The 27,562-nt window shown below is 44.2% G+C and overlaps 1 protein-coding gene across 6 annotated transcripts; it reads left to right on the top strand.

Annotated features, from left to right (window-relative positions):
* The first annotated feature begins 336 nt into the window (after nucleotides 1-336).
* slc25a25b (solute carrier family 25 member 25b) lies at nucleotides 337-27,454 on the top strand. 6 transcript variants are annotated; one of them, XM_048259363.1, is made up of 11 exons: nucleotides 337-1,288; nucleotides 15,113-15,239; nucleotides 15,338-15,425; nucleotides 16,548-16,583; nucleotides 17,009-17,120; nucleotides 21,039-21,197; nucleotides 22,050-22,202; nucleotides 22,366-22,473; nucleotides 22,701-22,868; nucleotides 23,388-23,538; nucleotides 24,272-27,454. In XM_048259363.1, exons 1-11 carry the CDS (start codon nucleotides 950-952, stop codon nucleotides 24,454-24,456), a joined length of 1,626 nt encoding a protein of 541 aa, XP_048115320.1. In that variant the 5' UTR covers nucleotides 337-949; the 3' UTR covers nucleotides 24,457-27,454. The 6 variants fall into 6 exon arrangements, with proteins under 6 accessions (XP_048115320.1, XP_048115321.1, XP_048115322.1 ...); XM_048259365.1 differs by lacking the exon at nucleotides 337-1,288 and adding an exon at nucleotides 7,645-8,738; XM_048259367.1 differs by lacking the exon at nucleotides 337-1,288 and adding an exon at nucleotides 12,975-13,149.
* The last annotated feature ends 108 nt before the right edge of the window (nucleotides 27,455-27,562 follow it).

The raw sequence follows: 27,562 nt of genomic DNA, 5'->3' as shown, positions 1-27,562 counted from the left end.
CTAAACAAAAGAAGGCACTCCCTCCAACTCAAACGAAGCGGCGCAACTGGTCAAATCTAATGTCAGTTTGTTCAAAACCACCAGAAGAGTTAGGAATTCCCTCTTTTCCAATCGGTGCAGTTGACAAAAATTGTGCATGGGCAGTTAACAAGGGTGTTAAGAGCCAGCGTCGAAACGTTAAGTGTTCATTTTGGTCTTTTTATGGCCATTTTAATTAACTGAATCAATCTTTAGCAGCTTTAGAATAAAATGTGCAAATACGTATTTAATTGGCTGCTGAAGCCATCCATCAAGTGTAGCTCTTCACTCCTCCTCCACTCAGCTTTCGTCTCCAGTTAATCATTTCCTTCTCGGAACGACCGTCCTACTACTACCCGGCATTTTTGTCTCATCAGCTGTCAAATCTACCGCCAATTCAAACGGAATTATTCCATGTTTTTCTCGAAAACAGAGGATTGAACGTCGAAACTTGCCTTTCACTGGAACAGAAAACAGAAATGATAATGTAATTGTTGGAGTAAGTGCATATGTAGCATTACCATCTAACGTTAGCTTCCGAGCGCACAGCTCTGCTGACTTGGACGGCTCAGCATCCACCTCATCACTATGTTCGGGCGGAAGGAGATCTAATATAGATTTGTGTGTGAGAGACACAAACATCATGAATCAGGTTAAAATGACACAATCTTAACTATCAGCGACGGTCAGAGGCTTGGATCGGTGTTAACTTTATCGAAACCGGCATTTGAGACACGTGACGTGAGAAATTACCGGGCGGCTTAAACGTTACGTTAGCATACCGGGGTTGACACCATAGACAGTAAAAGAAAGGTTGACACTGAGTTACAGATGGGTTCTCATTTGTGACACGTTTTGATTCGGCAAAAGTATAGCTGACATTAGAGTTGTCTGGACTTTGTTTAAGTTAGCATTTGACCACTCTAGCTACATGATGCATCAGCAAGGATCATTTGTTTCTCCTTTGTTGAGTGGCGTCTTCTGTCAGTGTCGTTCGGACGAGACCCACCAGGGCTCTGACCCAGGAGGAGGCGGCGGAACACCCACGATGCCACCAACCGTGACCAGAGACTGTCCGATGTCTGAATCAAGTGACGGACTATGCGACTCCATGCACAATTGTCCAGTTTGTGGCGGACCCGAACAAGAACACAGACTGAAAGTCCTCTTCCAGATTCTGGATGTTAACAGGGATGGGGGCATTTGTGTGAATGATCTCACTATTGGCCTAAAAAAGCTTGGAGTCCATCGCACTGAACATGAGCTCATGGTGAGTAAGCTGACAACCAGTAATTCTACCTTCACTAAACTCGTCAAGAATGGCAAGGGCCATAAGCCTATGAGTTGTTTATCTGTTGCTAATAATAAGGCTACGTCTCCTTGCTTACACCCCTGCATGTTGCAGAAAAGTAGGCCTATGAACAATAGGCTATTGAATTTGGATGTAATGTGCAGGGGCTCAGATAGGATGAACATTTTGAAATAACTGCAGTGTTATTGCCTAACCTTACATTCCTACAAGCTTTACAACTAGTCTGAGATAAGATAGATGTTTCTCTCAGTCTACCTTACTCAGGGAATTCGGAACTTTGTTTGTAAACTATGGTCCTTACACAGACACATTATTGACTGATTTAAACAAATAAATGGAAGCGTGTTGGTTCCAACAAGCATCCATTAGGCATACTAAATATTTGACATCAAATATTTGATATCAGACATCTAGTAGACAGACAGACTGACATTGTTGTGCAAACAATCAACATGCTCAGCTTGTTTAAGACTTGTCAAGATATTTGTCAACAGTTTGTAAGCACTTTTGTTACATTTGTTTAAGCATTTTTGCTTGAGGTCATAACCCCTCACGTTCTTGAGACATTAGGCCTATGTTTATTGAAATGTTGTATTGCTTATCAGAAGTGCTAATAAGAGTTACATGAAGTGAACAGCCCCCACCCACACACCCACACACACACCCACACCCACCCCTTCATTTGCCATTGGCTTGTAGCTATCTTTTTAAATTGCCCAAATACGTATGTTTGGGAAATTATCTCAATTAAGGGACGAGCCAAAACAGAACACATTACTGTGAAGAATCCAAGCGTGGCATGCTTAGGCTACATCAGATACAAACCTTGGTATGACATTGGGTGTTTGTCCAGGAACAGACCGATCTGGTTTGGGATGTAGCTCTCATGTAGACACTGATCTAGAGGACAGCTGGAGGGCAAGAACAATTAAGTAGAGAATCGGGAGATAAATCCAAACAACTCTAGAGCAGACTCACAAGGGGGGGTTCTGAAGCAGGGATAGATTCCTAACAGTTGACCAGTGATGGCAAACTGTGTACTTAACAACTTGGAAAAGCCCAGATTACGACCTGACCACGATATGCATCCCATGATGAGACAATTGTCCTTGACACAGTCATGGCAAAACAGTTTCCTTCTCCTGAAATCCAATAAAGTTGGACATTGGGAGCAGTTAAAGTTTATGATTGAGCATTGAGGAGTAAATCGATGATGGCTGATACAAATCTAGGTGAGGAGGCTGTTATTAAAATGTAATAAACAAGTGCTACTCAGCAACTGGGTTGTTCTTGGCATTCAATACATATTTCAACAGTGATGATTGAGCCAAGACACACATGAGGACACAGAAATGTCCAGGAACTCACCCGGGGATACTGTTAGGTAGGAATGTGGCCTACTTTTGCACTAGCGGTACTATGTTAGTCACAAGACCTAAGATCAGTAGTGCTTTCCTTGCCAGAGAGAGAGAGAGATGTGTGTGTGTGTGTGTGTGTGTGTGTGTGTGTGTGTGTGTGTGTGTGTGTGAGAGAGAGAGAGAGAGAGAGAGAGAGAGAGAGAGAAACTATGCCATTGTCTGGTCATGTTTCATCTTGAGTGGCCTGGCCAAGCAGAAAGCTCCGTAGTGAAGGTAATAGTTTAGTGGCTCGTCTGCTCCTATAGCTACCTGTTGAAGCCCCTAAGATAATTGGATTGGACTGGACTATCTTGTGTGTGTGTGTGCATGGGTTGCCTTCTAAAAGAAAGTGAAAGTACATGACTTGGCTGTGGAATGAACCTAGTTGGCATTGGCTAAAATATGAGCTGGCCACAGGAAACTGTCCATTGTGAACCTGATGTTGAGCTGACCTAGAGAATGAAAGAGTTTGCTGTGTGCTTCTCTTTCTTTGTCAAAGAACACAAAACAGCATCCAAACAAAACAGGGGTTGAATTAAACAAAAAGGTGGTCATGCAGCATTAAGGTGGACTGCGGTATCATATAGGCTAGACTTAATGTTATCACACTTATTTGAGAATATTTTTTGTGCTATGGGGGTTAGTGAAGACTTGTGTCTTGGTGGCCTTGGAACAGTGCCATGCCTCTAGGCCATCCCTATGAAGGCAGCTTTTGTTCAAGGATTTGTCCGAGCCTTTTGAACAATATGGAAAGTCCCAGTTGGATGGACTGGATCAGATGAATTTGACTACTCACTGCTGTCTATATATACAGTATATAGTTGAATGATGTAGTGAAGGCCAGTTGTCTTAGGTAAACTGACCACTGCCTGGTTCAGTTTGTCTTTTTTTTATCACACCTATCACATAAAATCAGATAGGGAAGTAATCAAACAAAGCACTGCAATATCTTGCTTCGTTGCCATTTAAAGGCTTTCCCTCACTGGTAACTCAACCCCTAATTTGCAAGAGAAATCATTTGCAAAAGCCTCAATAGCTCTTTGCAAATATCAGGCTATCTGCCCAGTGCCATCCATCCACCAAGAGAGCCACAGCACTGGCCCTTTTCTTGTTTCCTTCCCCTTACCTTTTAGTTCCCCAGTGTTCATGATACAAATAGAGGATTCTGTGTCTCTGAAGACATCACACTTCACATAGCCTATTTCAGGGGTGGGGTGGCGTCCAGACAACTCCAAGTGAACCACAAGTGAAGTTTTTTTTTTTTTTCATTCCTCATGAAGCCTGCGTGTTCCCAACTGCCAGATGTGACTCACCAGCGCTTAGCCCAAGTGAGTTCAGCCACGTTCTCCGAAACTCTCTGCAAACGTGACTGAGGGACTCACAGGAATGTAGAGTACTCACCACCACCACCACCCTCCCAGTCCCTAATGACCCTCTTTCTATGACTTCAAAAAGGTCTGCAAGTGAAGGAGTGAAGTGAAGTGCTAGGGATTTGTGAAGGAATTTGGGTATTTCCTTTAAACACAGTATTGCTTGACATCTTGGCGACTTTGCCGAGTCTCATTCTAGTTGCCATTCCTCAGATTTGCAGGCCTATATTTATTTCCTGAGGTTTTGTGATGCTTTTTATTAGCCATGAGTTGGCAGCTTGGGCACATATTGAGATTTTTGCATTTAACTTCTCACTGGTGAGGTCTGTGGTGCTGTTGTCATAGGGCAGGTGTTGGTGAGTCTGTTTACTTGGGCTCAGACTAGAACAGTCGTGAAAGGAAATGTGAGACTGCATTTGCATACAAATGTGCATGGGTCAGGTGTCAGAGAGTCTCATGACTGTGCCGGTTCTCACTGACAGTTGAGAGGTCTTGTGAACTAACTTAATGAAATGTCTTTTTTTAACTGGGGGTTGTTTGATTCTAAGATGTTTTTTTTGTTTGTTCACATAATAAAAAAAATCAGTATCAGCATTGTTTTCAAATAGTATCAAATGTAGTGTGTGTGTGTGTGTGTTTGCACATTCTTTCGCAATCCCTTTTTACAACTAGACTAACGTTATGTCCTCTCTAGTCTGACCACCCCAAGGAGACCTGGTCAGGCGGGGCTAATCTCCCGGCTAATAAGATCGCCCCTGCCCTGTTTATGAATGGACTTGCACGTGCTCCTCTCCACGTCTGCAGCTCCCAGAGGAGAGACTGAGTGGGATGCAAGGCCACTATACAGGCCCATACAGGCCCGATGTGTCTGGTTGCCTCAGCCTCACGTGGTGTAGCCTAGCCTCCAGATATTTCTGTTACCCAGACAAGGCACAGGAGGGCTAAGTGTCCCTCCTCCCCAGCTGTACTTGTGCTGTGGAGCATGGCAGACCCAAGAGAAGGGGGGGATTGTTTTCCAGACCCTTGAGTTCAGTCAGAGTTTCTCTGAGGTGATCAGGGGATGTTGGGTTGGTGGGGGGTTGGGTGTACAGTTTTGTTGGAAGCTCAAGGCCGGCTCTTTCATTGCACTCTGGGAACCCTTCGCTTAAGGTTTTGTTTTTCAGAGCTTTCTAGGGGGAAGAGCCAGACTCCCTTTCTGTGTTTTTGAACCCTGGCCAACATGTCCTCAAAAGCACTGCTGAGGGTGTGAACATTAAGCAAGTGTCCTGTTTTACCATAGTTTATTTTATTTGTATTGTGAGTTTGACTGCTCCAACTGTTGCCAGTTTCAAATCTAGACCCAAGACCAAACTGATGCAACCAACAGATGCTTTTTACTAACTGTTCAAATTCACTTCCATTTGATCAGTTGCACTCTGTAATTATTATAACATGTTTTCCCTTTTAATGCTTCTATTTACTTTTATTTCCTATGCTTCACCGTTGTGTAGGTAATGTGTATGTAATGCATTTCCTTGAGTTCAGTGCAGTCAATGCATGTTGCTCCTGTATCTAGCAGTCCGACTCATGGGGTCAGACAGGGACACAGATAGGACCATAGTGAAAGCTTGAGATGGATCACTGCGGACTGAAAAGGTGGATTAAGGAGGATTAGATGAGGTTGACTTAAGGTTCTTCATGGAAAGCCAGTCCATCTACCATATATGATCTTACAGGTTAACATTTCATAAACTAGCATGTAGAAACAACATAAATGTTCATCCAGTTCTTTGAGGGCTAGTGTACTTGTTTGGAAGCCTTGGCTGTTCAACCACTACTTGATTCTGCTCGGCAATAACAGGATTAAGGATCCAAGGGGACTCAGGGTGAACAAAACCTAGCTATTTCTGATGCTAATTGTTAACCTGGCCAGTCTGCTTAATAGGCTTATGTTGGACATAGGAAAGGGTCATCGTGATGTTTTTCTTATGGTCAGTGAGTTTAGTATCAGTATTGTGAAATACCTGAAAATTGCCTAGTACATGAATAAATTTGAGCCAGCCCACTTTAAACAATTCCACTGTCTCGGCCTATAAGGTCATCAGTGGCTTAGCTGATGTTTTGACTGCAAAGCTGAAAAAGGTTCATTCCTTTGCTTTCTCTACAATCTCAAATCGTCTAACACTGGGGAATGCCAATTGTGTACCAGTCTCTGACGTCCAGAGCGACATTCTCACGGTCACTTGATGTCATCAGGGCTCTGTAAATGCCACTCACAGGAGCATTTGCCTGCATAGTGGACAGCCACAATTGTGGGAACCCAACCTAAAAAAACTACACATGGCTTTTCATGTGTTGACTGTTTTTACAAATGACAGAAAGAAATATTTTGTAAAAAACACTTGACATTCCACATTTTTCTACCCTGCGGGGCTGACACTTTCTGCTTTCTTTCAGAGTTTCTCCTTGTGGGCAGCAGGGGGTGCTATGTTTTGTTTTTAATAGAGTGGTTACAACTGGTTGTAATAGTTTTCCACAAATTCTGTTCAGTGACTGCGTTGTAATACCATACATACGGCAGCAGCGACGGAGCCTGTGAGATGTGTGATTCATACACACCCTCCTCCTCACTCTCAGAACTCGGGAGTTAATTCCAGTTATTTATGGTCTGTATGGGACGGCAGCAAAGCGTTAATTATAATAATTTATGTGCATGTCTCTGTCGGTGAGCATCTCATTCCATGCTGCAAGACTAACTGTAGCCCTGGAAGTGGTTCTGTCGGGGGGGTCAGATGAATTGTATGGCTGGCTGTCACACTGCTGGTCAGCAAACCATAGGCAGAAGTGCTGAGCTTTGCAGAAGGCATCTAGCATGCAGTTACACATCACAGCTTCTGCATAGAGTTCAGTCTGATGAGAGAGAGAGAGAGAGAGAGAGAGAAATAAAGTAAAAAGAGATGGTCGTTGTTTGAGATGTAGATTTAGAACATCTCTTGACTGCTGTTCAGTTGAGTTCCCTGGTAGCTAGTGCTCCTTTTCAGTGAGTGGCTCAATGCATTGAAAGAAAGACCATTAAGCTTAGGTGGTCTGAGGAAATGATTCCTCGGAGAGTTGCTGGATGGGGTTGCCACGGTGATGCTGACAGGGTGATGGAATGACTGGGGAAGAAAGATGCAGACAGTGGAGGGAGTGAGAGAAAGAGAGAGAGAGAGAGAAGGAGGGAGAAAGAGATTCAGCAAGCTTTCCTCTGCCAGTGCTGGCAAAACAGAAGAGAGATAATCAGCAGGTTTCTTTTAGAGAGAGAGAGAGAGAGAGCCTTTAACCCCTCCCAATCAGAGCACCCACCATCCCCCTCACACATGCTGCTGAATGGCAAGAAATCAGTCAGAGGGAAGAATGATCCTCTCCTCCTGTTGGCTGCTGGTGGGACCCCTCTGGCTGGACCTGTCAGTGTGGCCACCTGTGATTGGCTGAGCCACAGCTGCAGTGAGGATGCAGCTTTCAGGAGGCTCTTTTTTACCGCATCACCCTTACTTCTCCTCCACTCAGTGGGGCAGCCCGCAGACCCTCGCACCTTGACTGGAGACCGCAGGCAGCAGTGACAGAAAGGGAGCTTAGAGGGCTTTGTCAAAATGCATCTTACTGAAATGTCCTTGTAGAATTTGGCATTCTCTGCTGTATTGTCTTTCTTCACCGAGTTTGTTTCCTGAGCTCAGAAAAAAAGTATTTTCGAATTGGATATAGTGTCGTCCTACTTTGTACTTCCTACTACTTTCGCAGCAGTGTTCCCACTCCCAGCTCTTCTTAACTCCTCTAAAATGGATGTACGGCTTGGCTTGGCTGAGCCGTAAGAAGACTGTCTTGACCGCGCTGAGGTCTGGTTATGCTCTGGGGCCATACCGGGAGGACTGCGTGCCGTGTTGAAAGGGTCGAGGGCTGCGGTGGGGCTGCTGCTGGGTCGCTGTGTGTCTGCGGCGGGCTGAGGAGAGGGTGAGCGGTGTGGTGCGGTGACGGTGACGCAGCCTGGGATCCCATGCTACGCTGCAGGCAGAGGAGCGCATCCTCATTTGCCCTCTTCAGCGTCGGCAGCTGTTTCAGCACTTTTTTACATCACCAGATACTCTCTGTCTCACACACACACATGTAGATATACACTTGTTTTGTCTCTGTCATATGGAATGACTGAGAAATATCGCAAAATCTCTTACTTGCTCTTTCTCGCTCCCCCTCTCATTCTCTCTCTCTCACACACACTCTTTCTCTCTCTCATACACACATCCTAATTCATATACGCAAAAACTCTCAGCAGCAGAGACTTTTCATCAAAGCATCAAAAGCAACTTAAGTCACACACCTACAGCCATCTCTGCTGTGGGTAAAGACGGAGTTGGAGTGTGTGCGTCTCTGAGCATGCTGGGAAGTGTTTGGGCATCTCTCTCTCGCTGGTGGTCGGGGTCACCAGCGGAATGTGAACCCGTCGCCTCTGAGCAAGCGGGGCGGGAGGGCCAGCCTGTCGAGAAGGACTCTGGGAAGGTGGAGGATGAGCTTAAGCATGGTGACCGGAAGGACCCCACTGTGCTCAGTGGTCAGGAGGCGTCCAGTGGGACAGCAGGGAAGAGAGCCACTGTGCTCATCATGATGGCGCCACCCAACTTCCCTCAGGTACTGCAGCCGGTCAGCGCTGGCTAGAATGTAACCGGGCCAATTATGTCAAGGCTATTGAGTTCATGGGGTGCCTGGCAACACAGTTGCCCCCATTAAATTCTGGCAACCGTGGAATGAAGGACACTAATCCAGATTTTAGTGAGGGGTCTGGTCTGAACCTTTCTTCCAGGGGAAGACATGGGCATTTTGAAGGCTCTCTGTTTGGCCAGAATCGTTTTGAATTGATATACCGGTAATTGTATGATAATACTGGGTTGACCTATCTTTCAATTGTTGTGTTAGTATTGTTGAAGTCCAGATAAAGAATGTTTTTCTAAGAACATATTGTCATACTAGATTTTTATTACATATAATTCAGTGAGCACTGAAGCGTTAGAGTCAATGTTTGTGTACATTCTGGGCTTTTCCATTTCCTGATTTACATGTTACTCTCTTTTGCCACTTTACAGTCTTTTACATCCATCATTGCATGACGCTGTAAAGGAATACAGGCTGAATAACATTTGCAGAAATGTTCATCCGTAACCTTGAGTTTGTAGCGGTGCAGTCTGGACAGCAACCTACTAGAACAGAGCTGATTAGGGCACAGTAAGCTGTGCAGAGAGAGCCCAGTGGGGCACTGTGGCGATACAGCCAAGGCTTTAGGGGCCTGTCTGGCAGCCTCTAGCATTGGGAGTGTAGATGTCTGAGGCACTGAAGTAGAGTTGGAATGTTCATGTGCTGGATTGTCCTAGAACGGAACACCGAGATCAGGCGGAGTGTGTGCCCACTTGCCACTTCATGTATGTGTGTTTGTGTTTGTGATTGACGGTCATAAAGTTACTAGTCAAAGTTACCTTGTGGAGTTGGAAAGTGTGACTCAACATGGACAGTCTTTAGATTAGATTTGTATTTCTATAGAGGTCTTTCTATTGGGTCCGTCAGGTGAATTTGACCTAAATTCTGTGTCTGTGTCTGTTTCCAAAACAATATGTTGTGCCAGATTACTGGCTCTTTCAGGCCATTATTCTCAGAAGGCTGTTTAGAAGTGCTAAGTAGGCTATTGTTGAGTAGTCTGTTGTTTTGACCAGACTGCTAACGCTGGGGTAAACTTGGAGTTGGCTTTGTTTCTCAAAAAATAAACAAATTTTTGGGAGGTTTATGAAATCTGGGTAGACATTGGTCCATTTTTTATATAGCACCTGTCATGCACCTACTCTAAGCTAAAAAAGTAAAGTTATGCATAAAGATAATGCGGTCATCCTCATGAAGGATGAATGCTCACATGCTAGCCTCCAGCCAGCTTCCCACACGTTGTGGATGAAGTCCACAGAAACATGGTAGCCTGTTCGAGAGGAGAGACGCCAGTGCAGCTCAGATGTCTTCTTAATTTTCTTTATTCTTTACTAAAAGGTGCAAAACATCATTAACTTTGACTAACGTTTCGATGTAGTCACATCATCACATGGTAGCCTGTTCACCTGTTGGATTGTTTTCTTGGGATGAATAGACAGACAGACAGACAGACAGACAGACAGACAGACAGACAGACAGACAGACAGACAGACAGACAGACAGACAGACAGACAGACAGACAGACAGACAGACAGACAGACAGACAGACAGACAGACAGACAGACAGACAGACAGACAGACAGACAGACACTTTATTGATCCCCAAGGGGAAATTCAAAGGATGTAGGTTAGTTGGCACTTTGCCTGCTGGCACCACATAGGCCTTTATCCTTTGTGCCCATCTTCAAGACAAACATGTTTGCCTCTTCAGCTGGCTCTTATATAATAGGTGTGATAAAGGCCGATAGTGTGAAGTGGCCTATTTCCTGTCAACACCTGTCTTAGTGGGTAAATATTACCCACTGTGTGAATGTGTTTTCCCTTTTACCTTTCATCACCACACAAACACAGTACACCACGTAACACCTGACTGCCTGTTGTTTTGCCCCTGGACTGCTGTGGTTAATGGACACCCTGTAGCACCCCACGTGCCAACATACAACAAAACAGGTTTTTGGGAAGGAAAAACAGAGATATGACTATTTGATTAATGATTTGTTGATTTTTTTAAAAAAATATATATATTTTTATTTTCCATAATCAGAAGTATACTAGATAAAGATAAAGGAGGGGTAAAACCATACACAGACACACAGTCAGTTAGTGCATACTCTGCATACTTTGATTTGGGTGTCCTCTGTCTCACCTGACTTAAAGACAGAAAACCAAATCAAGCAGAAATGTGCCCTTACAGGATTTTCATCCAGCATTAGACATATGCTGCTCCCTCCTCTGTTGTTTTTCACTTTTCCAATCACACACACACACACACACACACACACACCCGTCCCCACTTCTAACATCCGTTTACAACAGCAACATGGGCCATCCAATCTGTGAGTGCTTCTCCGGGGGTCAGTGCAATGGTCAGCAGGTGGCATGGGAACCTGCACATCTTGTGACTCGTGTCCACAAATAGCCGCTGAGCGAAAGGGGACCCTCCATCGGCGTCCATCTTTTGGTCACACACAATCACAGGTGCTGCATTTACTTTACTGTAACCCCCGCACGCACACACACACCTTCACACCCTCACAGCCCCCCCATCCCCACCCTCAGGGCCCCCTTACGTTTTGAATGAAACCTGCGTCCTCTGAGCAAGGTGACTCCACTGGCAGGCACGTATTAGGACGAATCCTACTGGATGCCAGTGCATCTCATCAGCTTCTTACCAGATCTGTGTGATCTGTGTGTGTATGATGTGGTATGTGCGTGTTTCAGTCTTTCTGTTTGTGCATTTGTTTCTGTCTTATGATGCTAGTTCTGTCCAACACGGGCTATTTAAAGATAGGTCTAGTATCCTGTTTTATTCATCACGTGTGGATGCTACAGTGTGCTTCATGTGCTAAAGGTGGTGCTGCACCTCCTGTTTCTGTGGTTGCACTTTGGGTGCCTCTGAGCTGGAAACAAGCAGGAGCACAGCAGTGAAAGCTCCGCTCCAAAAGAACACAGATATGATCTGTGACTGCTGCACTCATACACCGTGGGATACAACTGTGACTAAGAATGAGCCAAAGGACTCCCACACATGGTGTCTGGTGCTAATGAATCAGTCAGTCGGTCTAAATTACTGCATACCATGAAGGCCTACGTCTGTCAGCTAATACATACATTAACAGTGTTTTTAGATTTATTCTGTATTTTTTTATTTTTATATTTTGCATATTCACTCAAAATTATTACCTTAATACATTATCCACAGCGTGTTATTGCAAAATGGTAGTGGTACAGTGGTACTACCAGACAAAGAAGAGCATGACTATGGTGGAGTAGCTTATTTGTAAATAACTTGGCAGCTGCAAGCATCCAAGGTCACCTCTTGCTGACCTAGACGTAGACAGAATTGTTTGTCAACATTACTGACAGCTGTCTGTTGTGTTAGATGATACTAATGCTTCTGTCATTTTGAACTTTAATTTACTGTCATCCTGGCTAGGGACTACCAAGCAGAGGTAGCATGAAGCTATTGGATTTGTGTGTGCTTTGGTAGGATCATCAGTCTAAATCCCATATATTGTCTTATAGAAAGTCAAGGCTCTTAATTTTTAGATCATAACACCAAATATGTGATTTCAAAAGGACAGTGTGTGTTAACGGAACTAAAAGTGGCTAATTGTTGCATAGTGCTTTCAAATCAATCTGTCTTAATAGTATATGAGGTCACATTTTCAGGTGTGTAATGTTTTAAGGATGATTGATAGTCCACACCTGAGCCATGTAGTATCTTTTTCAGTGTAAAAATATATATTGTGTGTGTGCACAAATGCACAAGAGCAGAAATGTCTTACAATGACCTTCATACATTTTCTGTTTGATGCCAATATCATTGCTAATAGTCTTCTTCTCTGCTGTTATACTCTGCTCTTTCACAATTCAATGTCAGGCCGGCTGCAAAATTCTCTTAAGAATTTTAAAAGGACATTTTCGCAAGGGGGGCTGAGCCTTTCCCGAGCCCTCCACTTTTTTAGCGTCTCACCATTGGCTGGCTTCAAGTGCACAAACGGGCGGGCTCTTTTTTTTTTAAAATCCAATCGGATTGCCTATGTGGACAGTGTGGGCGGGATCTCGGGATTCTTTTATGCCATGTGTCAGAAGTAGCCGGTATTTTAGACTGAGCTGCTACTGGGATTCAGGTGTCTTTTTTTTTCTACGTATTTATTTTATTTATTACATCGTTATAAATATTTGTGTTAAAATGCTCTGCCTGTGCCTTTACGTGCCTGTTCCAAGCCAGAATCAAACTGCGTTCGAATATTTTGAGTCAAATAGACTACCATCAGAATTGAAGTCCCTTTTCAAACTAAGTGTGTTTCTCCCATCGGAGGAATTGTCTACATATCGGAAGTGGCGCAAGGTATGGCGATACTTAATACATAACTCGGTCATTTCAATTACACGAGCGATTTACGATTCAAGCAAAATTACTTAATTATAGATACTATACTATTATATTACTATTATATTAAAGATCCTATTATTTTGTTTTGGCGGGTGGGCATATGGAGATTGTCAAATTTCTTCGGGACCAACAGATAGCTGCTATTGAGGACCCTGGCAGTCAACGCTACCTAATAATTAGCGGTTATTCTCATTTGATAATCTTTACGTGCATTTTACACATTCATTGATTATTATCTTGCATCCTTCTAGAAAAATGTAGGCTAGGTTGTTCTGTGTGTGACAACTGAGATCTCCATTCATGGCATTTCCTTCTATTAGTGGTAGCCTATTGATTTAATCCAGATTAAACCAGGTATTTGGCACGTCTGGGGTGCAATCCTTTCCTGTGCATTTGACACGCATTGTTTTAGCACCGTCTCATTCAATAATTAGATCTTTGGGTTGACTTCAGATCAGTGACCGGGTTGGGACTTCCATTCTTTTTTTTTTTTTTTTTTTTGGTTTGAATAAAATGTTCAACCCCATGGTTGCTCTGTCTCTGCTCACTGCTTCACCTTCTTTGGACTGTTGATATTGTAACCTGATTATGGCTTATCACTAATTACAGTGTTAATAATATAAGCAGAGGCTTCGTTTATATTTTCACATATTTCCCAATGGCATTTGAAGTTAATACTTTCGCTTGACCCATTTGCCTATGTAGGCCTGTTAGCAGTGGCGTGTCCAGTTTAGAGGTGTCACTAGATGTCTTCGTGTGGTTTGGCTGTGATATTAAGACGTCTATCTTTAACTGCTGGCAGGCACCTGTTAGGTGGGCATCGGGGCTCTCTCTTGGCCTCGTGCTGTATGCCTCGTGCCAGCTGAGATACCCAAAAGTCTTTAGAGACACTGTGTAGCCACTGTGGATAACAAGGCAGGTGACTGAGATGGATGGGAGGATATACCTGTGTGGCATAACCCTCTTAACAGACGTAACAGACTGGTGTATTATCAGTCTTTTAAAGTCAAAAATGAAATTAAATCATGAACACTTATGTTTTTTTTTTTTATTATTATTTTTTTATTCAGGCTAAATAACCTAAAGGCCATTTCATTGTTAGTTGAATTTGTTGCTCCTTATCAAAAATGTTATTCAGAAATTGGCGTACTTTCCTGCTGACATGAACAGCTAGAATAACCTAACCTCTAATTTTCCTACTGTGTGTAGTTGTGTATGTAACAGCGTTCATCTAATGATGCTGGAGAGCACAGAACTCTCTCCAACTTTATCTGTCAGCACTTGGGTAAGGTGAACTGGCCAGCAGTTCTGTCAGAGCTACTTCAACTGGTCTCCCTGCTGCAAAGCTTCTTCAGCTGAGAGCATCCACATACTCATGTCATGATTTCTAGAATGACACGACTAGCACATTTAGTCGGGGGAAAAACATTTCCTTTCCGAACATTATCAGCGGAGATAGGCTTCATATCTATACTGTATGGATAACATCTTGGCTGGACAAATCAACACACCTGCCTGCCAACTAGGTGAAGTTGCGGAAACGGAGCATTAATGATTTATCTGAGGGGACTACTCGGCAGTGGTGGGGCCACTCAACAGATCTGCTCAATGGCTCGTACAGGCTGTGCTCTTTGGCTTGGCTGAATGTGACCAAGTTGGTCCAAACATTGATAATGGGGTCTAGCATAGCCCCTTTAAGGCCGCCCTGTGTCAACAAGCCCCATATGCTGGTGGGCTCTATGTCAATAGGCTACTGGTAGCTCTATTTGTCCATTACATGTCCCCTGATGAAAGTGTGTGTGTGTGTGTGTGTGTGTGTGGCCGAGGTTGCATTAGTGCTTGCTTGTCTTATGAATGTGAGTCATTGAGTTATTGCTCTACTGTGATTTCATCTTCCCGTTTTCTTGTTCCTCTTCAGAAAATCGTCAAAGCAGGGGACAAAGACCTGGACGGGCAGCTAGACTTTGAGGAGTTTGTCCACTACCTGCGAGACCACGAGAAGAAGCTCAGGCTTGTCTTCAAGAGCCTGGACAAGAAGAATGACGGTAGGTCAAGACTGTTTTGTAAGCGGATGTTTTCGTGCTCTGTTCTTTGACCGTGAATATCATTTAATCGTTTTCTCTCTTGATGATCTCTATTGCAGGTCGCATCGACTCACAGGAGATCATGCAGTCACTGCGTGACTTGGGGGTGCACATATCTGAGCAGCAAGCTGAGAAGATCCTCAAAAGGTGAGGCGCAAACCCCCAGACAGTACTCTTGGTGATGCTCTGTGGGTAAGCAGTAGACACTGGACAGGGTTCCCATGGGTCATGGAATTTCTGGAATATCATGGAATTTCAGTCAGGGAATCTTATCATTTTTGGGGCAAAGTCAGGGAATTTTATTGTAGCAGTTTAACATTTACTTGTCAAAATACATTCATATAAATATATATTCACACAGAATGGGTGTTTGTGTGGTTATTAGCTTTACTGTTTGCTTGAGTAGTTGTGGTTAATCCAACTTTGTTTATTCAAAGCCCATTTATCCCCCGCTTAATCTCCCGCTCTAAAAAAGTAAAAGATTCTGGAACGCTACGCGGACGCTCTGAAATATTTGGTCGGTATATTGTACCATTCATTATATAGTAAGTCATGGAAATTATTTTTTTTTGTCAGGGAAAAGTCATGGAACATTTGGGAACCCTGACTGTAGCAGAAACACTTGTAGTCTTATTCTCTCATGCTCTCCCTCTCTCTTACACACTCTTTCTCCCTCCCCTCATTCTCTGTCTATCCCTCCCCGTCTCATCTCTATGTCCTGTCAGATGACTCAGTCAGTGTTGAGTAGAGGTCAGATTCCAGGGTTGACTCAGTAACCTGACTCCCCTTAGTGAGTCCCCGAGAAAGCTCCTATTTTGCTGGGGTTTCCAGATAGCATGCAAGTCGCAGGTCCAGAGCCAGGGGCTCAAGCGGTCTGCTGGCTCAGAGAAATCCTGTGGTCAAGTGGCCTCATTCCTGCACTTACCTTAGCCTACCCCACGTGTACCATAGAGGGATTTATTAACTCTAATTTTTGTTTTGTTTATCATGCTGTTATGATTACACTGTCTACGAGAAGCCAAAATCATGAAATTTAACTGGACTGCTATCGAGCTAACACATTCTCTTTCACTGGGACAGGGATTAAGTTTACATTTAGGACTGCACAGAGAATTCAGAGAATTCTGTAGCTAGTTGTGCTGTTCTGTCTTGTTTTAATTGTCTGTCTGTATGCACTTCCTCTGTTCTTGTCCCTTGTCTCCATCTTTCCATCTTTTTTCTCTATCTCTCTCTCTCTCTCTCTCTCTCTCGCTCTGTTGCTGAACCCAGAATAACGAGGGGCCATATGGTGGCCCCTATTATGTAGTAAGTAGTGGTCACTCTCCTCCTGTCTATCTGCCTGGCTTGCCTGTTTACCTGTTTTTCCTTTTCCTGATCGGTCACTTCTACTGCCTTCACTTTGGTTACATTTGGCTTCTTTTTTATATCGGTGTTAAACTGTTTTCCATTTGATTTCTTATTGGTATGCACCATGCAACAAAATTTGAGATTGGATTTTCAGACAAAAAATAAAGAAAGCACACTTAATTTGCACGCTGTATTCTTGGGCTGTGGCATTTGATTATATGTCATGGGCTAAGAAGAAAAATCTAGGACTGGTTCTGTGACTGGTGTTCAGTTGTTGGCACAGTCCTTTTTTGTTATGTGCCAACAGACATTAAGCAAGCTCTACCCTTTAAATCAGGTGCAGCGGAAACTCCACAATATTAACAGGTTCTCTCTTTCTTTAGCATGGACAAGAACGGAACGATGACCATTGATTGGAATGAGTGGAGGGATTACCACCTGCTCCATCCTGCTGACAATATTCCAGAAATCATCCTCTACTGGAAACACTCCACGGTAAGTTGTGTGTGCGCGTGCGTGTGTGTGTGATCACTGTAGAGTGTAGAAGCAGAGTATATAGGCTTGGTCTGATATGCAACTTTATGGCCCCTACTGACCTTATGTACGGAGACTAGATCAGTACACACACACACACACACACACACACACACACCCTCTACACGAGTCAGCCATTGTTTTTAAGCCATTACGGTAATTAGTCTTCTCAGATCTTACACCTAAAATACTCCCTGATGACGGTGAACAGGGTCATAGTCAGTGATCCACTTAAAGCTTGTGGGACAGATCCCCGGAACCAGGCTGGCGTCAAGCTCTGGAGGAGGAGACAGAAAAGTGTCCTGCTTCCCATCAGCACTTAATTCTGTTATGGTCTCTTTTAGTTGTCTGAGCAGCATTGCGTGTTGGTAATACACCAAGACACACACGAATCACTAACATGGAAAAACTTTACCTAGGTGTCAAGATCTTTCTTGGTAAGATTAACAGTTGGGGATGTTGGATGGAGAAGTCACCGGTAGCTGCAAAATAAAGCAGAAAGGAATTATATCGTAAACGTGCTTATTACCAACCATTTCGTTCGAAAATTCTAAAACAACGATATTTTTTAACACTTCAAAATAACATTTGATAAATGAACCTTACATTTTTCAGTAGCCATAGGTGTGTAGATCTAGTTTGGTTCAAAATCTTGGTTCTTACCGGGGCTTTTACTGCCTGAAATATCGATCGATTTTGTTTACCACGCTCAGAGTTTAGGTTAGTTTTCCCAACCTTTCTCACGGCACATCAACGGCCTGAGAATTCTCGTCGCAAATCAAAATTCCACTGGAGCTCCAAGCGGATCTGTACACGCAGCCTTACAACACTATTAACAGCTCTTCGAGTCACGGTAAAATGTAATTTTTGGTACATAGCTACTTTAGATACACTTATGGTGTGGGTGCTTGTTTCTTTAGGAATCCGCCGTCTTGGTTTGTATAGAAATGAAGATTAAGTGACACATACACAAGAGGTTGGAAATACAGGACGGTGGGTAATATGTGACGTTCTGATAAATGTAAGTCAGAAGAGTAGCTACTGGCTGCAAATGATTTCCACTAAATCTTTAACCGATACTCTCCAGCTGACCAACTCCTAGAGTTTGTTTGGGAACTCTTACATAATCTCATCTGTGTTTCCATTTTTACCAAGCCGGTCAGTCATCTCTGTAAATGACCCCAATCTCCTCCTCACCTTCTCTACACTCCAAAATTCAGTGCTGTGCTTGACCGTCCACACCAAGTTTTAAATGATCTACATTTGGGCACATGCTTGTGTTGAGGGAGACAGTCATACTGTCAAGCAAAGATTCTAGAGCGGAGCTCTGTTCTAGAATCTTTGCTGTCAAGTGGGCCTCACCTATTTGGTGACCTGCCAGAAAGGCATGTCACTCAAATAGGTGAGCTTAACACTGGAAGCAGGCCCACTCCCGTAGAGTTACAGTAGCCGGGGTTGAGGTCTCAGGCCAGTGGGTGGAACAGACGTAGGAGACCCCCTGTTTGTTTCCCTTCCTCCTGATAAGCCTTATCGTGTGGGAACAGTCTCGTTCAGCTTCTTGCATAATGTACAGAATTTACAGCAGGCGTCGGAGTGGAGTTTTGCCCCCCTAATGAACTTCACACACCTGACATATTACCCTAGTCTCTCATTCACAACTCCATAGGACCTCATCATGGACTTCAAACAGCACGTGACACACCATACATTAGTCACACTGGCAAGTCATCATTCATGGCTGAACTTTTGTTCTGTAATGTTATTTAAATTCAAGCCCTGACACCTTTTGTGCTGGCTTCATGTTAAGTGAAGCGAGGAAGCTGTTTTAAAGATATACATATAGCCCCGAGCGCTCCACGACCCTGCGGTCCACGGCCCATGATTGCCCCTGTGTCCATGATGGGAAATTTAAAATGATAGTTCCCCTGTTTTTGTTACATTTTTGTTATCATTCAAATGTTATGATGTTAAGTCACAATGTGTGATTCTAAAACAGTATTTTTTACAATATGTGTGAGCCCCTGCGTGCTTGTGTGTTGGGGGGAGCGGGGCCATCCTTCATCTCTGTCCCAGGGCCCTGCGTGCTTGTGTGTTGGGGGGAGCGGGGCCATCCTTCATCTCTGTCCCAGGGCCCTGTGTGCTGGTGTGTTGGGGGGAGCGGGGCCATCCTTCATCTCTGTCCCAGGGCCCTGTGTGCTGGTGTGTTGGGGGGAGCGGGGCCATCATTCATCTCTGCCCCAGGGCCCTGTGTGCTGGTGTGTTGGGGGGAGCGGGGCCATCCTTCATCTCTGCCCCAGGGCCCTGTGTGCTGGTGTGTTGGGGGAGCGGGGGCCATCATTCATCTCTGCCCCAGGGCCCTGTGTGCAGGTGTGTTGGGGGGAGCGGGGCCATCATTCATCTCTGCCCCAGGGCCCTGTGTGTTGGGGGGAGCGGGGCCATCCTTCATCTCTGCCCCAGGGCCCTGTGTGCTGGTGTGTTGGGGGGGCGGGGCCATCCTTCATCTCTGCCCCAGGGCCCTGTGTGCTGGTGTGTTGGGGGGAGCGGGGCCATCCTTCATCTCTGCCCCAGGGCCCTGTGTGCTGGGGGGAGCGGGGCCATCCTTCATCTCTGCCCCAGGGCCCTGTGTGCTGGGGGAGCGGGGCCATCCTTCATCTCTGCCCCAGGGCCCTGTGTGTTGGGGGGAGCGGGGCCATCCTTCATCTCTGCCCCAGGGCCCTGTGTGCTGGGGGGAGCGGGGCCATCCTTCATCTCTGCCCCAGGGCCCTGTGTGTGCTATTTGTTTTTATCAACACGGCTCTTCAGACCGGAAACACTTACTCTTGTTCTCTTGTTGGATGATATTCACTAGGTGGCACTACACCACAAATATGCAGGATACAGGTACAGGTACAATGATGTACTTCCAAGTAACCAATTTATGACACACATTTTGTGATATGCAGTGTTAACAAGTTATATGCAAGTTATCCCAAAAATTCCTTTTGGCCTATCCACCTATGGGGTGCCCTTGTATTCGTTTTAGCTAGGTCAATATCCCTACCAACTCTTGTGGGTAAAACTGTTTGCCAACCACAAGACTCGGTGACATAAGGGGGCGCTATGAAGTCCCTGGGCCACACTTGGGGCCAAATCTCCGTCCCAGAGTAGAGACTGTGAGGGATATGGTTGGCAAATTACATGATTTGTCGCCCTTGGCAACCACTGGTTACTTGGCAGGGGGTTGGGGGGCATGACAATTTTATAATTGATCTGATCATTTAAAATCAGGACACCTGCGAGTTCATACACCAAATGTGAAATTAATCTGATGAAACATCTAGGAATGGTAGAGGTAAGACCAGTGAAACCTTCTCAATTTAGAATCAGCAACATCTTGACATGATGTACCATATTTGACATAAATCGGATGAATCATCAGAAGTTTATCAAAATTGATCATGTGTCAACACACAAAATCCCAAATATCTCACTTCCTGTTGGGTGTGGTTTATGCAATGTACATATGAAATCTGTTTGTCTTGGAGTTACACACACCTACCAAATTTGGTGTGCATAGCTGAAAGTACATGCCAACCACGAGACTTGTGACCGAGTTTTCACCCATGGGAATCACCTCAAAAAAAGCAAAGCACGGCAGGATATTCCCAACTATTATAATAATAATAATAATCCTTACAGAAACAATAAGGCTTTCGCACCATCCAGTGTTCGGGCCCTAATTATAAGTTGAGCAGCAGACAAATGGCTTACTTTGAAATGGTTACCCTTAAAGTACCCATGACCAGTGGAATACTGTCATGAAAGATAAATATTTATGTAGACTTGAGATGTTTTGAAACACCTCTTTTAAACTTTATGCTCCCTTCTCTGTCCTTGTAGATCTTTGATGTTGGTGAGAGTCTGATGGTGCCTGATGAGTTCACAGCTGAGGAGAAGACAACAGGCATGTGGTGGCGACACCTGGTGGCTGGAGGTGGCGCAGGCGCTGTGTCTCGGACCTGCACGGCTCCTCTGGACAGACTTAAAGTGCTTATGCAGGTAACGGCTACCCTGCAACCCCACAAGAATGCTTTCATACAACTACTGTGCCAAGCTGCAAGGGTGATGTTGAAATACAGGAACTTAGTTTGCATCTACATTAAAGTTCAATGTTCTTATTCCTAAATATAATATATGCTGTAAAGTCAATGTGGATACAATCCAACTGCTAAATTAAAGTACACCACTGCTAATTTATAATGTGCTAAATGATCATTAAATGTGGCATCTCATTTGTAACTTTGACAATTAACATTCTTCTTTGCAACTAATTGGATCAATGAAAGTCTCCTATGGTTAATGTTCTCGTTTTATCGTGGAAAGACAGTTACATAATATGCCCTTTGAGCCTTTTTTTATGCTGCCTCTTAAATCGGTTTCAATTGAAGCAACAAAGATTGGCCAACTGCTCTGAATGAATCAGAGGATGATGAGGAGACGTAAGACGAGTGTGTTAACCTTCGACCCCTGCAATGACTGTCTAACTGGCCAATCACAACCGCTCCCTGCAGACACACCTCAAAGACAGTCCCAGCTCATTCTATTTCAGATGAAAGAGAAAACAATCTCTTGGAGTCAGTCTGTTTGAATCCTTTCCCATTGACTGTTCATAATTCATTTAACTGTGCAATCGAAAAAGGCCTCAAGTGTTATCAATTCCTACACAAGGTAATTTGATAGCAGGTGACATGAGCTGTCATTATGTGGTCTTATGACCTGAGCTGGACAGGCTCTGCACTGTGCACTGTTGTGGTCTCACAATGGCCCTTTTTTTTAAGAGAAAGCATGACTTGGCATGTTCCCGCAGAGCTGTTATTAAACAGCTGTGTCTGTGCATCTCTTGTTGACTAGGTCCACGCTTCCCGTAGCAACAACATCTGCATTGCTGGGGGATTCACACACATGATCAAGGAGGGCGGGATGCGGTCGCTATGGCGAGGGAACGGCATCAATGTCATCAAGATTGCTCCAGAATCTGCGATTAAGTTTATGGCCTATGAGCAGGTACTGCAATCACACTAATTACTAATCACACTCATTTTATGTTCCTTATAAGCAAATAACCTTTGTATACATTTCTACTGTCAGTGTCACAAAATTATAATTTTACTATAGGCTACCTGATGTAAGTTTTGACGAAACTTCTTTTCCCTTATTCGGCGGGCAGATCAAGCGGTTGATTGGCAGTAACCAGGAGACACTAGGCATCTTGGAGAGGTTTGTGGCAGGTTCTTTGGCCGGAGCCATCGCCCAGAGCAGCATCTACCCCATGGAGGTAAGGGGGGGCTGGGTGGTGCACAGACCAGGCACAAGGATCTCTTCTCCGTTAACATTCTCCATTTCTTTACTGTTCTCAAATCTGGGGGAAAAAGGCAGCAAGACTGTACAATAATACTGGCACTGACCTAGTGAAAATGACCAAATAGATCAAATACATACTGTCCAAGTAAATGACGTGTGGAAGGTGAGAAGGTAAAAAGAGCTTCTGTGTGTGTGCCTCAGGTCCTGAAGACCCGGCTGGCGTTGCGGCGGACGGGCCAGTTCTCAGGCATTGCGGACTGTGCCAAGCACATCTTCCAGAAGGAGGGCATGACTGCCTTCTATAAGGGCTACATTCCCAACATGCTGGGCATCATCCCCTACGCTGGCATCGACCTGGCCGTGTACGAGGTGAGTGGGAACGCTGCCAGCCTTTTCTCACTCTGTTCTCCCTGCCCATCACACTGGTTTCTCTCACACACTCATTTCACTCCCCTGTTCATTCTCTCTCTCTACTGAAAGGGGATATTCAGCATCTTGTCACACACACACACACACACACACAGCCCTCCCCCTCGTCCCCCTCCTTAACCTGGTACCTGAGGAGCGATTGTGTAAAATGGACATTGTGCGTTCATCTGCATTAACTTATGCAACTCATGTGATATGATAACAGAACACTTGCTCTTTGTACAGTCGATATTCATTTTCTACCACAATCTGCCTATTTGACGGCCTGCTTATGGGGCAGACAGCCAGTGGATCGTTAGGAAAGATTAGATGAATGTGATAATTTATGTTTGGCCCTTTTTTGGTTCTGAAATCGCTGATACAACCTTTAACAGACCCTCGAGGAGTACGACTCTGAGCCCTCTCTGTGCTAATGTCAGTAACGTTGAACTTGATATTTTCTCTCCTCCATGTGTGCAGACTCTGAAGAACTCCTGGCTACAGCGCTACGCCACGGACAGCGCCGACCCGGGCGTGTTTGTGCTGCTGGCCTGCGGGACCACGTCCAGCACCTGTGGACAGCTGGCCAGCTACCCGCTAGCCCTGGTCCGGACACGCATGCAAGCACAGGGTAAGCCCTATGTGTGTGTGTGTGTGTGTGTGTGTGTGATGCAAGCACAGGGTAAGCCCTATGTGTGTGTGTGTGTGTGTGTGATGCAAGCACAGGGTAAGCCCTGTGTGTGTGTGTGTGTGTGTGTGTGTGTGATGCAAGCACAGGGTAAGCCCTATGTGTGTGTGTGTGTGTGTGTGATGCAAGCACAGGGTAAGCCCTATGTGTGTGTGTGTGTGTGATGCAAGCACAGGGTAAGCCCTATGTGTGTGTGTGTGTGTGATGCAAGCACAGGGTAAGCTGTGTGTGTGTGTGTGTGTGATGCAAGCACAGGGTAAGCCCTATGTGTGTGTGTGTGTGTGTGTAATGCAAGCACAGGGTAAGCCCTATGTGTGTGTGTGTGTGTGTGTGTGTGTGATGCAAGCACAGGGTAAGCCCTATGTGTGTGTGTGTGTGATTCAAGCACAGGGTAAGCCCTATGTGTGTGTGTGTGATGCAAGCACAGGGTAAGCCCTATGTGTGTGTGTGTGTGTGTGATGCAAGCACAGGGTAAGCTGTGTGTGTGTGTGTGTGTGTGTGCGTGTATGTGTGTGTGTATTCTGTTGACTGACTGACTCTTTTACTATAGATAAGCGGTCAATACAGATAAACCACATGTTGAGTTGCACAACCCTAATCCTCTGACATAATCAATCAAAAATACACATTGTGTATTCACTCTATGCAAATAAATAAAGTCCTCATCCCCCCCCAGCCACCCAGGAAGGAGGTCCTCAGATGACCATGTCCGGCCTCTTCAGGCACATTGTGCGCACCGAGGGGCCCATCGGCCTGTACCGTGGCCTCGCCCCCAACTTCATGAAGGTCATCCCTGCGGTCAGCATCAGCTATGTGGTGTACGAGAACATCAAGATCACACTTGGGGTTAAGTCGCGATAAGCGCGAGGCAGAGCGGACTGAGATTAGGTGAACACCCATGAACTTTTTTGTTGTTTAAAAAAAATAGACTTATTTTTTGTTTCAAATTTTGGTTGGGACAAACTCCAGAGTAGAAAGCTCCGTCAGAGGTGCTGTCCAAGAGGTGGCTCGGGGCACTGCTGTGCTCTACACCGGGGATTGGACCCTGGGGCAGAGTGTGTGGACCCTGGACGAGGTGGAGTGGGCCGAGACTTGGACCTGCCCCTTGCACCTGGACCAGCCCGTAACCTCAGCCGAGCGATCTGCAGAGAAGGAGAAACGTCTTAGCACAACACCAACCAGGTGGAGAAAGGACGAAGAAGGGGGGGGGGGGCTGCTGCTGCTGCATGGACGCACTGTGAGCTGGACAGGGATGACCCAGTCATTCTCCCGACCATCTACGCAGTGATTATTACTGCAACATTACCGGTAGTAACAGTAGAAGTATTATTTTGATTAGTGTTAGCACTACTAGCTAGCTAGCTGTTATTATTATCATTGCTACATCCTAAAAGTCTAACATTTTGTAAATTATTGCCTATTTCAGCCCACCCATCTCGAAGAGGTACCTGAAAAAGTGATACAAGTTGACCTCAGTTTTATGTAGTGAACCCAGTGCCAGCCGTGTGTTTTGTTAAGGACCATGGTGTAGAGAGGTGTTGTTAAGGACCATGGTGTAGAGAGGTGTTGTTAAGGACCGTGGTGTAGAGAGGTTGTCTGGTAGCCTGATTTGCTACCTTTCCACTCACTATAGTGGCCTGCTGAGGCACTTCTGCATCGATGAGGGAGAAAGCAAGACCTAGCTGTTTAGCTAGGGGCAGTGTCTAGTGTTCGGTCTCTCGAGCCACAATACTTGCTTTGTCCCACAGGGGGGCAGTGTCTGACTGAAGATTTCCATGGTCCTTACACATATCGAAGATATCTGATTTTTTTTTTTTTTATTATTCCTTTTTTCTGTGTCCATCTTTTTTTTGTTTTAATCTGAAATTGAGTTCTTAAATTATTACATAATTTATTCAAAATAATTCCTTTTCCTTAACTCCCATTTTTATTTATTTATTTTGTTTTTAATGGAGATCACTTTCTCAACATAACCAAAATGTGTTGATTGTTGCCTAGTGTACAAGAAGACAGCAGTTGGGGTCCAGAGCCTGTAGTGTCTTACATCTAATGGTCTTCTCAAGTAATTGTGTAAGGACTGTTAAAAGTGATGTTTAATTTATTTTTATATGTAGATATTTATTAAAAGTACTATCTGTAGCGAAAGATGAGTTTGGGTGCATTCTAGCAGAACACGTGGTATGTTTGTGAGGAGTTCATCACTGTAACATGTTATCTTTGATCCTTATTTAACCCTAAACAAACCATATCTGAAGCAAATACATTAAATCACGCTGGAATTTATTAGCAAGCTCAGTCGGGCACAAGTGGTCAAGCTCAAGCACTACTGGACGAGGACTGTGGTGCAAAAATAGAAGGCTGCTAGCACAAATTGAGCTTCTGACACTGAAGGATTTGTCCCTATGCCTCAGTGAAGAGAGGAAACATCTATAACTTTTACCCAAATCCAAGAATTTGAAGATACTGTAATCTAGCACAACCCTTGTTCCTTGCTATTATTATTTCCATTTTATGATAGCCTAGTTATATATCCCTTTGTTGTCAAATCCACCCTGCAATTCTCCAGTGTGTAGATGAGGAAATGAGGGTTCACTTCAGCACTTTATAAAAAGTAATTTGCTTTGAATAGACTTGAATGGTTTTTTTTTTTCTTTAGAAAAAATCCAAATGATTGAGGATGGAGTTTGTGACTGGATATGTATCAACTTGTTCTGTGCTGTTTGGAACCAATGTTTGTGTGTGTGTGTACACGTATGCATGCTTGGACCGAACGCTGTTTTATTCTGTAAGTATATTGGAGACTAAAAGGGAATTGAAAGCACACTTGTGCTACTTTTCTGGGAGGATTTAGACTCGAAGCCATCCCCTTGTCATAAAAGGAATACCTTGTAAGTACACCTTGTAAGTGTAAGAGTTGACTGCACTCTGTTTGAAATTTGAAAAACAGATTGGATGAAAGGGGTGGCAGTTTGCCTTATTTAGTTAGAGAACACTCAAAAAATGTTCAAATCTCGGGGAGAATAGCACAATTTTTGTTTTCTTCCATTTCACTGACCTGCTTTTTGCATTTAAGAACCATGGGATGCCACCATTGATCGTTTTTTTTTAGCCAGTTAGTTCTCCCCTACTGCAAATGTTCCCTTCTCAATTAATTTCTACAGTTTACTTTTCTAGCTCTGTTTACATTCCCATTTAGTCTCACCTGTTGGTGTGATGCATGATGGTCTGTTTGAAATAACAGTAATAAAAAAGACTGTGTTTAAGGGGTGGAGGTTGTAAACATTGGTACAGAGAAGAGAAGTCTGTGTGATATTGAAGCATCTGATTGGTTGCTGCACACTTACTTTATAGAAACTCTCTAGAGATGTCTCTCTCTTGCTCTTTCTCTTTGTCTCCTCTCCCCTAGTTCCGTGTGATTGTTTGTGTGTGTGTGAACGTGTGTGCATATGTTTTGTAAAGACCATTTCGGAGACTGATAAACGCTGCCCATATCACACCCAATCCAGATTATGCCTGAAATCTAGAGCCTTACTGTTCATAGAAGCTTCTGGCAGTCAGAATGCTTGCTTGTGCAAACTTACCATGTAGTTTATACACAAGTGCTGTGCACAGGACACCCAAGCTTCAGAATTGGTCGTGCTTTGAATCCAAATATTTTTTCAAGACATGTCTGGGTTGGAGAGGAAAAAAATGCATATTTTGACAATGATAGGATATATTAAAACATTATGCAAAAATTAACGCTGAAAAAGTTCTTTTTTGGCACTGTTCTCTGTATAATGCATATCTTGAATAAATGCTGACAAAATGTATTTATGTTATGGGAACAAGTCTTAAATAAAGTTATTATTGGTTCAAACTATTGCTTCTGTTTATTACAATGTAGTGCACAGTGTTTTTATTCCACCACCTCTTAGGCTACTTAATCAGGCCAGTAAATTACCTGTTACTCAAAGCCAACATAATG

This window comes from Alosa alosa, chromosome 12 (genome assembly GCF_017589495.1).
Source record: "Alosa alosa isolate M-15738 ecotype Scorff River chromosome 12, AALO_Geno_1.1, whole genome shotgun sequence".
Lineage (NCBI taxonomy): Eukaryota > Metazoa > Chordata > Actinopteri > Clupeiformes > Clupeidae > Alosa > Alosa alosa.
Note: the sequence above shows the minus strand (reverse complement) of the source record. Positions and strands in the feature narration are given on the sequence as shown.

Bases quoted from the DNA above. Each gene is read 5' to 3' on its own strand.
- slc25a25b (XM_048259363.1), top strand. From the start codon at position 950: ATGATGCATCAGCAAGGATCATTTGTTTCTCCTTTGTTGAGTGGCGTC. The intron at 1,289-15,112 runs GTGAGTAAGCTG...GTTCCTCTTCAG, and splicing joins GCACTGAACATGAGCTCATG to AAAATCGTCAAAGCAGGGGA. The intron at 23,539-24,271 runs GTAAGCCCTATG...ATCCCCCCCCAG, and splicing joins GACACGCATGCAAGCACAGG to CCACCCAGGAAGGAGGTCCT.